Source organism: Drosophila kikkawai, chromosome 2L (assembly GCF_030179895.1).
Source record: "Drosophila kikkawai strain 14028-0561.14 chromosome 2L, DkikHiC1v2, whole genome shotgun sequence".
NCBI classification, from domain to species: domain Eukaryota; kingdom Metazoa; phylum Arthropoda; class Insecta; order Diptera; family Drosophilidae; genus Drosophila; species Drosophila kikkawai.
Window position 1 is genome coordinate 28,117,115 of NC_091728.1, and position 16,893 is coordinate 28,134,007.

A 16,893-nucleotide genomic window follows, 5' to 3' on the forward strand; every position below is an offset into this window, starting at 1 on the left:
TTGGACATATGAAGCCGGTGCCTCCGAATACCGACAAGATAAATTTCTATCTCCCCCATCATGCAGTATTTAAGCCCGAAAGTGCGACCACGAAAGTTCGCGTAGTTTTCAACGCATCCAGTCCTTCTTCCAATGGGAACAGCCTTGATGACATTCTGTATCCAGGGCCAGTACTGCAGTCCGATCTCACTCTTCAAATCCTGAAGTGGCGGACGTTTAAATTCGTTTTCAATGCCGACATCACCAAGATGTATCGGCAAATTCTCCTAAACCAAGAGCACACTCCGTTTCAGAGAATTCTCTTTCGAAATGGCCAAGGGGATATATCCGACTTCGAGCTTCAGACGGTCACGTTTGGAGTGAATTGTGCCCCTTTCCTGGCCCTACGAACACTGCAACAATTGTCCGACGATGTCAACGCCCAATATCCACGGGCGTCGCATATAATCTCAAATTATATGTATGTCGACGATGTGCTAGCAGGCGCCCATACAGAAGCTGAAGCTATTTTAGCCATTCGGGAGCTGCAAGCAGCTCTGGACTCAGCTGGATTCCCTCTCCGCAAGTGGACATCGAATGAACGTGCACTCCTTAAAGCACTTCCTAAAGAGCATCTACTTTCGACTGATTTTCTTGATCTCGAAGAGGTCAGCACCACTAAGACATTGGGAGTACGGTGGAACGCTACGACGGATGAGTTCTATTTTGTCCCAACAGAGGTCACCATTCAGGCAAACTATTCGAAACGCGACGTCTTATCCCAAATCGCGAAATTGTTCGACCCAGCTGGGTGGCTCTCCCCATTTGTGGTTCAGGCCAAAATCCTGATGCAGGATATCTGGTTAGCCAGCGTCGAATGGGATGAGTTTCTTCCTGCAGAACTACTACATCGCTGGCATGATTTCCTTCGGAGCTACAGTTTCCTCCACCAAGTTCGCATCCCGCGTTGGGTACATTTTCAACCAGGTGTACAAGTCCAAATCCATGGTTTCTGCGATGCCTCCCAAAAGGCTTATGGCGCAGCGATTTACGTGCGCATTCAGCTTGATTGAATCATTTCATCAAATCTTCTAACGTCAAAGACCAAAGTCGCTCCGGTAAAAACCGTCTCGCTCCCGCGTCTAGAACTGTGTGGAGCCGTCCTTCTGGCAGACTTGTGGACTGCAATTCTGCCTCAGATTCCTTTCGGTCGTATAGAATCTTTTCTATGGACTGATTCCACTATTGTGCTGGCATGGTTGAACAAGCCACCATGTCAGTGGACGACCTTCGTCGCAAGTAGAGTCACAAAAATCGCTCAAAATACTGATGCCAGCCAGTGGTCTCACGTGCGTTCCGAGCACAACCCAGCAGATCTAGCCAGTCGTGGAGTAGCGGCTGAAGAGTTAGCTACCAGTGAGCTATGGTGGCATGGGCCTTCATGGCTAACTCAGTCACAAGACTCCTGGCCTGCACCTTATGAATCTGTTTCCGACATCGACATCGAGAAGCGACCCATACGTTGCCATTTAGCATGCCCGGAGCAGGACATGCTTGAGCGGTTCTCCAAGCTCGACAAGGCACTATGAGTTTTCGCCTATGTTCAGCGCTTCATCCAGCGCTCGCAAAAACGACCTATTCCAGGCGAGCTGCAGCTATCCAATACAGAGATTTCCACAGCTGAGCGACTCCTAATTTTCATAACACAGCGCAGATACTTTGCGCTTGAATATGCCTGCCTGAGCCAAAAGCGGCCAATTCCAGCATCCAGTTCTATTAAGAACATGAATCCCTTCTGTTCAAACATGAACACGGTTTTAGATAAGAAGCATCTGTTAGCGATAAAGTCCCAGCAGCAGAGCACGGCCTAGCACCATATCTATCTATTAATACAACCGCCACTTGAGCCTATGTAACAAGTATCCCGAAATATGACCTCCTGCGAGCGGTCTGGGTTTGTTTAAGATATGTTCTTTCGGGGTGACTGTTTGCACCCTTATCATATATTTCTCACGATCGGGAACTGTCCGATGCGTGGGTCTAGAACTAAGATCTACAATGTACATTCTCATGTTAGCTATATAAGCTAGGGTTTGAATGGAATAAAATCAGTTTGTAACAATAACTCCGTATGAAGACGTCCTCTAATTCGGGCGGTCTTTCATTTTGGTCCTTCGACCGCTCTGTAACTTTCCCCCTTGTGGTAAGAGGTTCAGAGTTATAAATCAGCACCTTAAAATATTAAGGCTGCAAAAATAATTATCTCTTGTTTCCCCCCACCCGTGGTAAGGAACAGAGTATAAAATAAAAACAAAAAGACACAAAAGAGTCTTTTATGTTTTAAATTGAAGCACCATTTAGGTTGCTGTAATACCATGGAAGAAATGGTAAGGCGTGCTGGAGCCAATAATATCAGTAGAAAATGTGCTTAAAGAAAAAGTAAAAAGTGCATAAAATTATGTTATGGTATTTGAAATGGCCAACATATACCATATATATATGCAAAAGGATAAAAAAAGAGTCCTTCTTGTTTAAAAAAAAAAAAAAGTGGTCGAGGAATCGACAAAATTAAAAAATAAATATAACAAATATTTATTGTGGGCGTTTTTTCGAGGCCCAAAACATCGAAAAGTCGCGGTAGTGAAAAAAAAAAACCTATCGTGACAAAATTTAAAAAAAAAAAAACACAATAATAAAAAAGTTTTTGTGGTCGTGAAATCGATAATTCAAAAGGTCAAAAAAGAGTCCCTTTTGTTTTTAAACAAAAAAAAATTTTTCCAACTCCATTGGTTGGTTTTTTAAAATTAAAGGACAATAAGAGTCCTTATTAATATTTTTTTCCAACTCCATTGGTTGGTTTTTTTGTAAATGCCAGATATGGCAACCAGAAAATAAGAATAAAATAATTTTCTGGGGTCGAGAAATCGACTAAGATATTGTGTGGACGTTACCCAGCCCTTGACGGAGAAAAGGAGAAGGAGGGACGACCTCACGGCAGCAACTACAAATAAGTCTGCAACAACAACGACGGCCGCAGCGACGATACAGATACAGGCGGCAGCAGGAAATCATCCTGCAACAACAACGACGGCAGCGACGACAGCAGCAGCAAAAACAACAACATCAAAATTAAAGACGACGGCGGCGCGGCAGAAGCGGAAAAAGCAGCAGCTAAGTCGACTTAATTAAAATTCTTTTTTTAATATAATAATTTTTTGGTTAAAAAAAAAAAAGGATCAGGAGTTGCTTAATGCAATATTCCCCCGGCAGGACCTCACTTCGGAGGTATTTATAAAGCTGGAGTTAAAGTCATAAAGTCAGTTTCAATACCAATTGTTTAATATAAAGGAAATTCAAAAATAATAGAAAAAAGAAATACAAGCGGATAAACAAATTTTGATGAATTAAAAATTAAAAGTTAAAAAGAAATAAAATTGTACATGTATTAAGCCATGATACGGAGGGCTTTGTAAAATATTAGTTGCAAAATTAATTATATCGAATGAAATAAAATACATACAGTCCACTTAATTTTAATTGCAACTAATTTAAATGTACCCCGAATCTTGCTGGCCCTTGGCAGAATGTTCAAACATGAACACGGTTTTAGATAAGAAGCATCTGTTAGCGATAAAGTCCCAGCAGCAGAGCACGGCCTAGCACCATATCTATCTATTAATACAACCGCCACTTGAGCCTATGTAACAAGTATCCCGAAATATGACCTCCTGCGAGCGGTCTGGGTTTGTTTAAGATATGTTCTTTCGGGGTGACTGTTTGCACCCTTATCGTATATTTCTCACGATCGGGAACTGTCCGATGCGTGGGTCTAGAACTAAGATCTACAATGTACATTCTCATGTTAGCTATATAAGCTAGGGTTTGAATGGAATAAAATCAGTTTCTTACAAAAACTCAGCACATGAAGACTTCTTATTATTTTGGAACTCTTTCACCTTCCTTGATCCTCACGGCCTCATCAGGGCGTGTGGTCGGGTGACGGCCTCCGAAGTCCTCCAATATGATGAACGGCATCCGATCTTTCTTCCATACAACTGTCAGTTGGCGCGTCTCCTTGTATCGTTTACGCATCGCATCTCCTTGCACGGCGGTAATCAGCTAATGGTACGCCTGATCCGCTCAAAATTCTGGATACCAAGGGTCAAGAACTTAGTCAAGTCTGTAATTTTCTCCTGCAAAATATGTGTGATCCACAAAAAGAAGTTGCAGACCCAACTCATGGGCGAGTTACCAAAAGAAAGAACGTCCTTTTCGCGGCCTTTTACGTACACGGGCATGGATTATGCCGGACCGTTTGATATAAAGAACTACACCGGGAGAGCCTGCCTGATTACCAAGGGCTATGTGTTGGTGTTTGTATGTTTCTCCACGAAGGCCATCCATTTAGAGCCTACTTCTGACCTCACAACAGAGAAATTTCTCGCAGCTTTCGCCCGATTCGTCTCGCGAAGAGGGTGCCCTCGACAAGTTCAGTCGGACAATGGGAAGACCTTTGTTGGTGCAGCCGCAGTGCTGTCGCGTGAATTTCTGCAAGCTGTCAAGGAGTCCGTGACGAATGCTTATAGTCACCAGGAACTCCTGTGGCAATTCATACCACCAGGAGCCCCGCACATGGGAGGATTATGGGAAGCTGGAGTTAAAAGCTTCAAGACGCTGTTTTATAAATCCACAGCCACTCGAAAGTATACGTTCGAAGAACTTTCCACATTGCTGGCCAAGATTGAGGCCTGTCTAAATTCGCGTCCACTCGCCCCGATGTCCGAAGACCCCACAGACTTGTTAGCACTCACGCCAGGTCATTTTCTCGTAGGTGGACCCCTTCTCGCCACCGTCGAACCCGAAATTAAGGGTGCGTCCACTTCTATTATCAACCGGTGGCAGCACCTTAAGGCCCTTCATCAGCAATTCCGCCTGAGATGGAAGGAAGAGTACCTTAAGGAGCTCCACAAGCGAACAAAGTGGCAAGTCCCCACAAGAAATCTCGAGGTGGGCGAGATGGTTATAATCAAGGACGATAATCTGCCCTCCAATGAGTGGCGGCTCGGCAGGATTGACTCCGTGTTTCCCGGACCCGATGGTCATGTCCGAGTAGTGAATATTCGTACTGCTCGGGGAATCGTTAAGCGCCCTGTCGCAAAGGTCGTATTGCTTCCGGGGGCGACCTCCGAAAAATCTCAATAACTAGCCGTATCCTCACTCCGTAGTTTGCTTCTGTCGCTAGTTCTAGTTTTCGACTCCATACTAATTCTTTTTTTTTTGTATCCTACTCCAGATTATAAACAATGTTCCCACGTCTACGTAGCGCCGTCGAAATGGAGAGCAGACGTACACGAGGTATAAATTCCTACCGTTGCCGAGTCTGCCACGGAGTCCACCCTCTACGGAAGTGCCGCAGATTCTTGCGGCTGAGCATCGAAAAGAGGCTCCGCGCGATCCTCGCGAATCGCTATTGCGCCAACTGCTTGGCTCACGAGCATTCGGATGGAGCGTGCCGCCGTGGCGATAGGTGCAAGATCTGCAACGGAGAGCACCACACACTGCTGCATATGCAGGAGCAGCCGCTGTATTTACGTCGTTCGCGTCAGTTGACGCCGCCCTCTCGTCGCGCTTCGACCTCTGCTCACCACGCTTCGACCTCTCTTCACCACGCTTCGACCTCTCTTCACCACGCTTCGACCTCTCCTCGGCGCTCTTCGGCCTCTCCTCGGCGCTCTTCGGCCTCTCCTCGGCGCTCTGCGGCCTCTCTTCAGCTTTCGTCGGCCTCTCCTCGGCATTCTTCGGCCTCTCCACGGCATTCGTCGGCCTCTCCACGAACCGCGGCATTCGCCCCGCAGGGAGTTCCGACAGGGCCTTCACTGGCCACGTTGCTTCAGCGATACCGCGTGAACCTCCTCCCGACCGCGCTGGTGCGGATTGACACCGGGATGCGAGTGTTCGACACAGCGGCGCTTATCGACCCATGCACGCCTATGAGCTGCATTGACGCGTCGCTGGCGACTTCTTTGCGACTTTCAACGACAGCGGTGGGTGCTGAACAGATCTGCTCAGCCACCGTCGGCTCGAAAACGAACGCCCATGTCCGGCTCGACCTCGTTTTCAAAGTGGAGCCTCACGTGCGCGTCCGCACTCCGATCCGACAGTTAGATGAGACTGTGCGGGCCTATTTCAAGGACATCACCTTGGCTGATGAACGATTCTACCTTCCGGCTACGATCTCCGTCATCCTGGGTGCGGATGTGTACCCCAAAGTTATGCAGCCTGGGTTCCTGAAAGTGCAGGATGGATTGCAGGTGGCCCAAAGCACCGTATTTGGATAGGTCCTGTCCGGGGCCTGTCGCACGCCGTAATGAGGAGCAGACTTTATTGCAACCCATAGTGATTGCAAGGGGGGCGGAATGTTCAGGTCAGGAGCTTTCGTTTCCCCCCCGCCCGACTCCGAAGCGCTCCCGCTTCTGCAAAGCTCCTCAGCGCGCTCTCGCTCTCAGCTTGCGCTCTTGCGCAGCTTGCTCTCTCGCTCTTCTAGCGGAGGCTTTCGACTCTGGGCGATCGGCGGTTCTGATCTCTCACTCCAACTTGTACATTTTAATTCCTATACTGAACTCCAATAAAGCGGACCAAGTCCACGATTTTATATTCTGAAATTAACCACGCCCTCCCGGCCTACTACTATTTCCCTTCGTTTGGTGGTGACTTTTCGCTATTTCTACGGTGTTTTCGGTGACTGCGGCGCGGGAGTGTTTTCTAATAAGAATTTTGTGCTCATCTTACGGAACGGACAACAAGTTTCCCCCCAGCCGAACAACATTGAATGCAAGAAAATTCATCTAAAACTAAAAGCGAGCAGCCTCCACTGGCTCATAAACTCCCGATCGCCCCAGTGTCTGGACTACAACGTCCTGCTCTACAACTCCACACTAAAGCCAATATGGACGTATGGCTTCCAGCTCTGGGGGCACGTGTGCAGCACCAATCTAGACATCATACAGCGCGCCCAATCAAAAATCCTGAGAACTATTACTGGGGCACCATGGTATATTCGCAACGAACACATCCATAGGGATCTCGGCATTCCTGCAGTTAAGAACGAAATAGAAAAACAAAAAGCGTCCTACAAGGAAAAACTCTTCACCCATCCAAATCCTTTAGCAAGGGACTTGATACGAGTTTCCAGAAGAAGCCGCCTACTACGTAACGACCATCCAACCCAGCCATAATTAGTCAGGGCCATTTACTCTGTACCAGTCTCATGACTGCTAGTTAGGTAGTATTGTAAGATTTGATACACTTATTGTTAGTCTCATAAATGGGAAGATTCAATAAATAAAAGCAAAGCCTAAAAAAAAGTCACTTCGCTCAGTCGCCGCCAAGCCAGCGAGTTCTGTTCGCCTGCGCAGTCTCCAATTGAATGTCGAATCACGCCACTTTTCCTTTGGGCCTTTTACCATTTCTCCCTGTGTGCAAATTTGGAATGCTTGCTTCCTTGGCAACATAATTATTCGGCATGCTCAGGTATTGGTAGCCCTGCAGGCGCAATGATAGTTGAGCCGGTAACAGGACAAGGTCAGAAGACAGTCTGTTACTGAGTTAAGTCTGTTCGTTTGACGCAACAATAGGAAAGATAGAGAGAGAGACAGCTAGATATTTTCTAGGATTGTCGTCTGCGTGAAAAGTGAGAAAAGGTGAAAGAGCCAAAGGAAAAGTGGCGTGAGGCCACATTCAATTAGAGACTGCGCAGGCGAGCAGAACTTGCTGCCTTGATTACAGTTGAACGACATGACTGTTTCTGCGACATATGTATTATTAATGTTTCTTGCCTACTACATCTGCTACAACTAAAAAAAAAATATAAAAAAACAACTTGTCTAAATGGGGTCGGCTTAGACTTTAAAATTGTCAAATTTTTGCTAGTCTCTTAAAAATTAAATTAATAAAAAACAAGAATGGAAGCTAACTTCGGCACGAAGTTTGTATACCCTTGCAGTTTGCAATTGGATCATTAGAATTGAGCCGTTCTGGTTAAATTATTAGAAAAAAATAAAAGATATATAAAAGTTGTATATTTATACATAACCTATAATAATTTGGATTTGATATTTATTTCCATCATTTTTGATATATAGCCATTTTATATTATTCCAGAATTTTGTTAAAAATTTTATGAAAATCGGACCACTATATCTTATAGCTGCCATAGGAACGATCGGGAAGTTAATCGAAAAAAAAATATAACTTCGTTGTTTTTCAACGTATTTTAATCTATTTTGGTACATGAGCTTCTGGTATTATTTCAGAATTTTGGTATACATTTTATGAAAATCGGATGACTATATCATATAGCTGCCATAGAAGCGATCGGCAGATGTAGAGAAAATGTAAAGTTGGGAATGTATAACTGTAACTGTCAAACTGTAAACATAATAAGTATAGGTAAAATGTTATGAAACTCTGTTTAGTGTCTGTTTTCGGCATTATAATTTATAATATAAATATCAAAACCAATCTTCGGCGTGCCGAAGTTAGCTTCCTTTCTTGTTATATTATAAATTTAAATGCTGAAAACACACACAAAACAGAGTTTCATAACATTTTACCTATACTTATTATGTTTACAGTTTGACAGTTACAGTTTTACATTCCCAGCTTTACATTTTCTCTACATCTACCGATCGCTTCTATGGCAGCTATAAGATATAGTCGTTCGATTATCATAAAATTAAAACCGAAATTCTGAAATAATAAATAAATGACCATATCTTACAAATTATTAAAATATGTTGAAAAACAGCCAAGTTCCAATTTTTTTTTTCAAAAAATTTGTCGAATACTTGTATGGCAGCTATATGATATAGTCGTCCGATCCGGACCGTTCCGATATATATAGCAGTAAGAGTATTCAGAAGACTTTATGCAAAATTTCATTCAGATACCTTTAAAACTGAGGGACTCGTTTGCGTAGAAACAGACAGACGGACAGATGGACAGACGGACATGGCTAGATCGACTCGGCTGTTGATGCTGATCAAGAATATATATACTTTATAGGGTCGGAAAGGTCTTCTTCACTGCGTTACAAACTTCTGACTGAAATATGATACCCTGCAAGGATATAATAAGATGCAGTGGTGTTAATATTGTTATTTTACGGCATACTTACTTAATAAAGATTCATCGTAAAAAATATCCTCGTCTTTTGACAGCTTGCCATTTTTTTTTTTCGTCTCTGTGGAAATATAATTTTTTATATAATCGTTGCCATTATAAAGAAATAAGTTTTCCACATCTGTCATATTCATTGCATAAAATTGGTAAACGCCAAACATCTCAAAAAACTCGCGTACGGGCGTCATGCTGTAACATCCAGACAACTCAATTTTAGGATAATATGTAATAAAGGTTAGGCACATTTCTTGCTTTGTTGAATAGCCCCCAAATGTGGGTAGTTTTCTTTGTTTGGTTTCATAAGCACAGTCTGTTATAAGATAATCTCCCGGCAATACGACTGTTTCATTAGCAAGCTGATGAACATGTTGATGACTGTAATCATAATTATAATCTTCAATGATCCGTTTTAATTCTTTGCCAGACCGAATATGTCGTAGACTCATTTTTCGTCCGGCTTGATGTGAGTGAAACGATCCAGAAATAATTTTAATTCCTTTTTCCGGAAACATCTAAGAATATTAAATTTGCATGATAAAATTAAGAAATTTTGTTCATTTTGTGAGTTTACTTACCACACTTGAACAAGAAGGACCACAAATCCCGACATTTCGATACATGTTTTGGCCAGGTGGAATTAACTGGGTATCCGATATAGAAACTCCACTTACTATGATGCCCGCGTCATAGGTACGCAATTTGTGTGTGTAGTGTATTCGAAATCCTGAATGATCCACAACTAGAAAACCGCACTGTTTTTTATTATTATTTTTGTAGTTTGTCTATTATACTTACTCTTTTTTTTATTCGAGTTATCATAGTGAATTTCAAGCATATAATATTTTACTCCTGACACACCCCCAATAGGAATACCGGCATGAGATGGTAAAAACTGTCCCTGAGACCCCGGCGACCAAACTGCAACTGGTGTTGAACAAGAATCCCAATCTCTTGGGGTCAGCAGATTACTGTTGCATACTGTGCCAGAACTTCTAACCCACAAGTCCCACGATAATGGATCAGATCCAGGATAGGATTTTGTCTGGCATTCAAAAAGGGTCATTTGATGGACAATATTCGAATTTAGGTGACTGTGGATAAATGGAACCTAGTTATCTTAACGAAATTATTTAAATAAAAGTTTTCGTTACCCGAAATGAGATAACAGTGCCTCATAACCAATAATATGTTGTTTATTAGAAAACTCGGGAAGTCGCACTATTTTACACCAATATAAAGTGTCCATTGTTGGTTCGACGGTTATATTATTAACAGTTATATCCCATATGCTTATCTCAGAGTTCTTAATTTTTCTTGTATATGGATCTCGACTATTTTGGGTAAACTTTGGAGAAAGTAAATGCAGTGATTTGACGCCTCGATTTTTTCCATGCCCTTTTAAGCTTTCATAATTGGGATCCATATCCCCAAAGGACCAAAGGATTTTTAAGGTATCAGTCTATAAAATAGATAAATGTATTTATTTATATTAAGAATATTTATATAATAAAACATACCGAAAATGGAATATCATATGGGTCACAAGTTTCTATTTTACGTTTAAACTTTACATTTGTATGTGTAGCATTTTGAAAGCCATCAAGGACATAATAGTTTTGTGTATCATCTAATAGTGGGACCCTGTTCGTCAAATTCTGCGCGCCATGACAATCCTGTAACATTTAAAGAATTTTTTTACTACATTACAAAAAATCGATCTAATCTAAAGTCAGCTTAAAGTCAAACATTTTAAAAATATATATTATAGTTAAAATATATGCATATGTTTTTATTAAAATGTGTTCAGGTCAGGAGGTCCATTTTCCCCCCTCTGCTTACCGAGCGTCCAAAAGCTCGAGCACTCTTGCGCATCCGAGTTTCCGATCGGACACTGGCATATTCCCGATCTTCCTCTCTCCTATTTCGGACCTCCGCGCGGCCCTTCGAGCTTACCGACCCTCGCCCAACCGAAGTTATGCAAAGTTGAACGTATAAAGTTCAATGTATAAGAATCAAAAATGCCTTGAAAATCTGTGTACACGATAACTCAAAATTTGGAACATAACTTCTTTAACTAATTCTACAGGTACTCACGCCTTTTATTTTTTTTTTTTTAATTTTAAATTTTATTATATTATTATTATTTTTAATAACTTAATTTTTTAGTTAAAAATCGGAGTTTTGACTTCCAATTTTGATAAAAAATCCGGACATTTTTTTAAAATAAAAACGCCACGTAAGTAACTAGGACCACTTGTCCTTTAACTAATGAATTATGGTTTTTTGATACCGAATGTTTTTGTGGACACAGTTAGGATGTATACCGAAAACAAACTTTTTTTTAGGGGTCTCAGGAGATTCCATATTACTCGTAAACTGTAAATATTTTTATCCAAAAATTAAAAAGAAATTGTTCAAATGTTGTGTTATTATTGAGTTTTAATTCATTAAATAAACTTTAACCGTTTCGCCACATTTTTTTTAAGTTGGCAGTTTTGCACCGAATAAACCTTACCAAAACCACCCACCCCTTTTTTTATGAAACAGTCAAGCATTCATCGTGGAGTTTTAAAGATAGTAGATAGTTAAAAGGAGAATCCAAGATATTTAAAAAAATGTGTTATAAACAATATTATTCAAAACAAGAAAGGAAGCTAACTTCGGCACGCCGAAGTTTGTATACCCTTGCACATTGGTTTTAATGTTTATATTATAGATTTAAATGCTGAAAACACTCACAAAACAGAGTTTCATTACATTTTACCTATACTTATTATGTTTACAGTTTGACAGTTACAGTTTTACATTCCCAGCTTTTTATATTTTGTACATTTACCGATCGCTTCTATGGTAGCTATAAGATATAGTTGCCCGATTTTAATAAAATTTATACCAAAATTCTAGAATAATAAAAAAAGCTTATATCTCAGAGTAAATAAAAATGCGTTGAAAAACAACGAATCTATAATTTTATTTCCCGATCGTTCCTATGGCAGATTTTAGAACCCTATATGCAAAGTTTCATTCAGATAGCTTTAAAACTGAAGGACTAGTTTGCGTAGAAACAGACAGACGGACAGACAGACGGACATACAGACATGGCTAGATCGACTCGGTTGCTGATGCTGATCAAGAATATATATACTTTATAGGGTCGGAAACGTCTCATTCACTGCGTTGCAAACTTTTGACTGAAATTATAATACCCTGCAAGGGTATAATGACGGGCCAAAATCAAAATATAAGCCGCAGCTCCTCGAGCTGTGAGTTTCCCTGCTGTGAATACGATTCAGCTCGTAATTCCTGTCGAAAATCCGCAAACAGAAATCATTTGTGTTTATTATACGTTTGTCTTCTATATTACCCTTAGGAATCTAAAAGAAATTATGACAAAAAAATTGAATTCAGTTTTGAAAAAAAGTTCAAATTTCAGGAAATTGTGTTTCACTTCCCACCCTTTTAAAAAATAACAATACTCATTTTATTACCCCATTATTATTATTATTGTTATTATTATTTTCATTATTATTGTTATTATTATTGTTACAACTACTCATTTAGGTTTAAGGGGGCACATCTGAGTAACTTTTTTTAAAAATCGAAAAAAATTTTTTTTTGCTTAAAAAATACTTTAGGGTCTTAAAAATAACATGTCAAAAGATAGAGTCCGGCAAATCTGTCTAAGTGTCGAAAATTTCCATTCTGCGGCGATGCCTCTCATGTAAATATATACGATTTTAAAACTTTAAACGCGTTTTTCTCAAAACCACTTTTTTTGAGTTGGCCGAAAACATAACTCGAACAATCTTAACCGATTGATCTGAAATTTTGGCAGTACAGCTGTGTTCACTGAAATAGCAGTGCGACAGAGGAACAACTTCAAAACGTTTTTTTGTACATATTCCTTTTTGCAAGCTGATCTATTGCACATTGTTTTTGTAAAATGGAACATAAAGATAAGAATCAAGAAAAAATTCCGTTAGATTTGCTCTATTTTTATGTTTTATTGATATTTTTCACATATGCAGCTCGTTTTGGCCGATCACTGAAATAGCTGTTTTTAATTTTCTTTCGCAAAAAGTGCCGAAATTTCTTTTAATTTTGTAAAAAATGACTTTAATTAAGGTCGTTATTATAGTTTATACTATAATACACCTTTACAACGCAAAAAAAAATTATTTTAGTGGGCGCAGGACCTCACTGCTCCATGAGAGAAAGATATCAGATAATTTAGCCTAGAAAGAAGGGCAAAACATGTAAAGAGTCTCTAAATCTTTCAAATTGTTCTTTTAAAATAGTTCATAAAATATGAACCGAACCCAAAAAAACCGAGGTACGATTCGCAAAACCACAATTATACAGGCTCGACGCGTACTTCGCTTCAGCAAAGCTCGTCCTTTTGCATCCTCTAGGGATATATGAGCGGGAATTGGCATGGGAATCAGTCATGGGACCATTCGCCGGGGACTTATTGAATAAATTTTAGATTCGCGAAGTCCATGGAAAATGTCACTGCTTGGTTAAAGGCATATCAAGGCAAGATCCGAGTTCGCCAATAGCCACTTGAACTGCCAGTATTCAAATGGCGTAATATCCTTTGGACAAATGACTCCAAACTGGTTTTATTTGGTGGAATAGGACAAGACAAGACCTCCAAATAGATAGTACCCCCCACCCAAACCATACGCTGAAGACAGTAAAACACGGTGGCCTAAAAATCATGGTATGGGTATACTTTTCATACAACGTTGTAGGTCCCGTATATATGATCGGTGGGATCAAAGACCATTATGTTTATGTCGAAATATTAAAAACTGTCTTGCAGCCGTATCCTGATGAAAATATGCCATTAATTTGGACATTTCAGCAGGACAGTGACCCTAATCATACCAGCAAGGTGGCCAAGGAGTGGGTTCTTAATGAAAAAGTGGATGCACTGCCATGGCCTGCACAGTCCCCGGATATTATTCCGATCGAAAACTTATGGGGGACATCAAGGACTACGTATTAAAGAAGTTTCCGACTTCTAAGCCACAGCTTTGGCGATTTGTGCAGGAGGAATGAGACCATAATCCCCTCAAGCGTTGCTAAGACTTGGTGGACTCCATGCCACCCAGGTATGAAGCTATGATAGCTTCTAAAGGCTATTTAACAAAATATTAGATCATAGTAAATTAGAATTTAAGAAGAAATAGGTTTCTTATACGATATTTTTAAATTTATGAAGAATTTTAGTTTTTCACTGCTATTTCAATGAACGGCATAATATAGACCTTTTTTGTTCATATTAGCTATATCTTCTAAAAGGTTTATGTTACCTAAATTAAATGATTGTGGTCTTGTTAACAATTAAATACACTAAGCCTTTAAGAAAAAAAAATTTATGAAAATAGTGTTTGTAACAGGATTTTCCGATCTTAAACGTGCAGGTCGTTGGGCACTGCTATTTCCGTGAACACAGCTGTATATCCAAAATACCTATGACTATCGACACACGTAGGATTTTTTTTTTTTTTGCTTACTTTTTTTTTATCAACAATTTTGTGACGTTTTTTTTTATGAAAATTGAAAAAAAAATTTTAATCACTCACCATTTTGCTAAAAATCAAAATATCGAAAAAATCCTACGTGTGTCGATAGCGGTTGAGATACAGAAACTAACAAAATTTGATTTTTTGTTCTAGATCAAAAATTAAGGACGTTAGGTTTTCGGCCATGGACCCCTTTCAAAAAAATAGGGCCTACGAAGACATGCTGCACAGCCGCCATTTTGTTTTCGATTTATTAAAAAAAAAAATTATTTTGTAGTTCACATTTAACATTATCAAACCTTTTTTAAAATTTTTCGATTGGCTTTTTCATTTGGCCAAAAAAAATTCTAGAAAATGGGCTTTTTTTTTTGCCAGTTACTCAGATGTCCCCCCTTAAATAGGAAATAATTTCATGCTAATGATAAAAGTTTTTGATTCACTCCGATATGTTGCATAGTTTTTGTGAATCGTGTCCGTAACATAGGTAAAAACACAAACATTTTAAGAGGAGAAAGAGCCGCTTAAAGTTTTTAATGCGTCCATGTTTACACTTATGTACTTTGCGTGCATCCTTGATTTGAGGCACTTAGATATGGAATTCGATTATAAAACTTTTACAGTATATTCTTTAAGGGGGTCTTCTCATTGGGCAACTTTTTTTTTCGATTTTTTTTTTTTTTGCATTTATTTATAGCTTGGGATGGTGTGTATATGTCCCCAAAAGGATTTTTAGAAATTCGAAATACTTTAGAAGATACATCCTTTTTTGTGAAGCAAGTTCTTCGCAAAATGAGCTTTTTTCAAACTTCAAACGCGTTTATCTCGAAACCACGTTTTTCGAACTGGCGGCCATGATATCTCCAGTTCAACTGAACCGATTTTCATGAAACAAAGTTAAGTCGACGCAGAATTGTCACCATTCTCGGGTGACGGAACAGATTTTTTTTTTAATTTTTTTTTCTATTTTTTTTTTACACTAAACTACAAAAAAAAAGCCCGAAATCGAAATTTTTTTTTGAATGGCCGCCATTTTGTTTAAAAAAATTAAAAAAAAAATCTGTTCCGTCACCCGAAAATGACATCAATTCTGATTATAACCCCGTTTTTATTTTTCATTTCGGACGCTCTGGAGACCCTGAATCGTGGCCGCCAGGACGACACCTTTTTTTTCGACCACCAAGTTTGAAGTATCATTACTCTTTGAACAACCCTCGTATCGAGGCAAGAACAACTTTTTTAGTTACTTTGAACATTTTTGAATACAATAAATAAAAAAAGTTTTCAATTATTCTTTGCGTTTTCAAATAAGAATTTTTTTAAAAAGGGTCCAAAAAACGGCTTTTGAATGAGAAGACCCCCTTAAGTAATACTATTTTGTAAACAAAAAAAAAAGCACAAACAATTTTAATTTACTATCCCCCCTTAAGATATATTTATGGATAATTTATTAAAAAGAAATGTACCAATTGATCTAGTTATCTGTGTCGAATGCGAATTTTGTAATTGAATACGAGCAATTGCAACACTAAAATTTGGCATTTAATATCGGAGAATAGTTAATATCTGAAAAGAGGGATCTGGCTTCTAGCATGTTTTGCGTTTTGAGTTGTGCTAAAATGTCTAATTTAATTGATTGTTTAAAAGTAATTTAACGGCAGTAATGGCTTATTTACCATTAAAATTGGATACCAACTTTTACATTTTTCCGGGGGTCTCAATCAATTATTTACGACATCTTCATCACTGAACAAAATTAAAAAATTTATTCAGAAGATATTAAGATAACTTTTATTCGGTAAAACGCACTAATATGTGATAAGTAAATTGTCAAAACTCAGCGGTGAAAACAACAGAGGTACCAAAAAACGCTATTCTTAGTAACCCGAAATAATTTGTCAAATTTTAGTGTATACTTTTAATTTAATTGAGCTACACTGCACTTTTGGGAACATTTTCTGAAATTTAAATGTATAGGTGCTAACCTTACTTTTGAATTATAGAAAACTGCATATGTTTGATCGCCTACACCACGAAAGAACAATAATGTTATTTTGCTTTAAATAAAAAATGTAAGAAGACAAATTATACATAATCGTATTATATAACATAATAAATTATATATTACAAAACAAAATTAATTAATTAACACCGAAGTTTGTATACCCTTGCAGATATTATTTCATTACATTTTACCTATACTTAT

The 16,893-nt window shown here is 39.2% G+C and overlaps 1 protein-coding gene across 6 annotated transcripts in view; it reads right to left on the reverse strand.

The window, feature by feature from the left end:
- LOC108076441 (MOXD1 homolog 1) overlaps positions 1 to 16,893 on the reverse strand; it is a 58,388-nt gene that overhangs the window by 25,546 nt on the left and 15,949 nt on the right. For 5 of the 6 annotated variants that reach the window (XM_070289125.1, XM_070289126.1, XM_070289124.1 and 2 more), the window contains 5 exons: positions 10,677 to 10,832; positions 10,311 to 10,618; positions 9,955 to 10,250; positions 9,735 to 9,898; positions 9,155 to 9,671 (listed from right to left, as the gene is read on the reverse strand). In XM_070289125.1, the coding sequence (XP_070145226.1) occupies positions 9,155 to 9,671; positions 9,735 to 9,898; positions 9,955 to 10,250; positions 10,311 to 10,618; positions 10,677 to 10,832 (1,441 nt within the window). Of the gene's footprint in view, positions 1 to 9,154; positions 9,672 to 9,734; positions 9,912 to 9,954; positions 10,251 to 10,310; positions 10,619 to 10,676; positions 10,833 to 16,893 lie in introns of those variants that run through there. The other variant, XM_041775665.2, reaches the window with a different exon arrangement.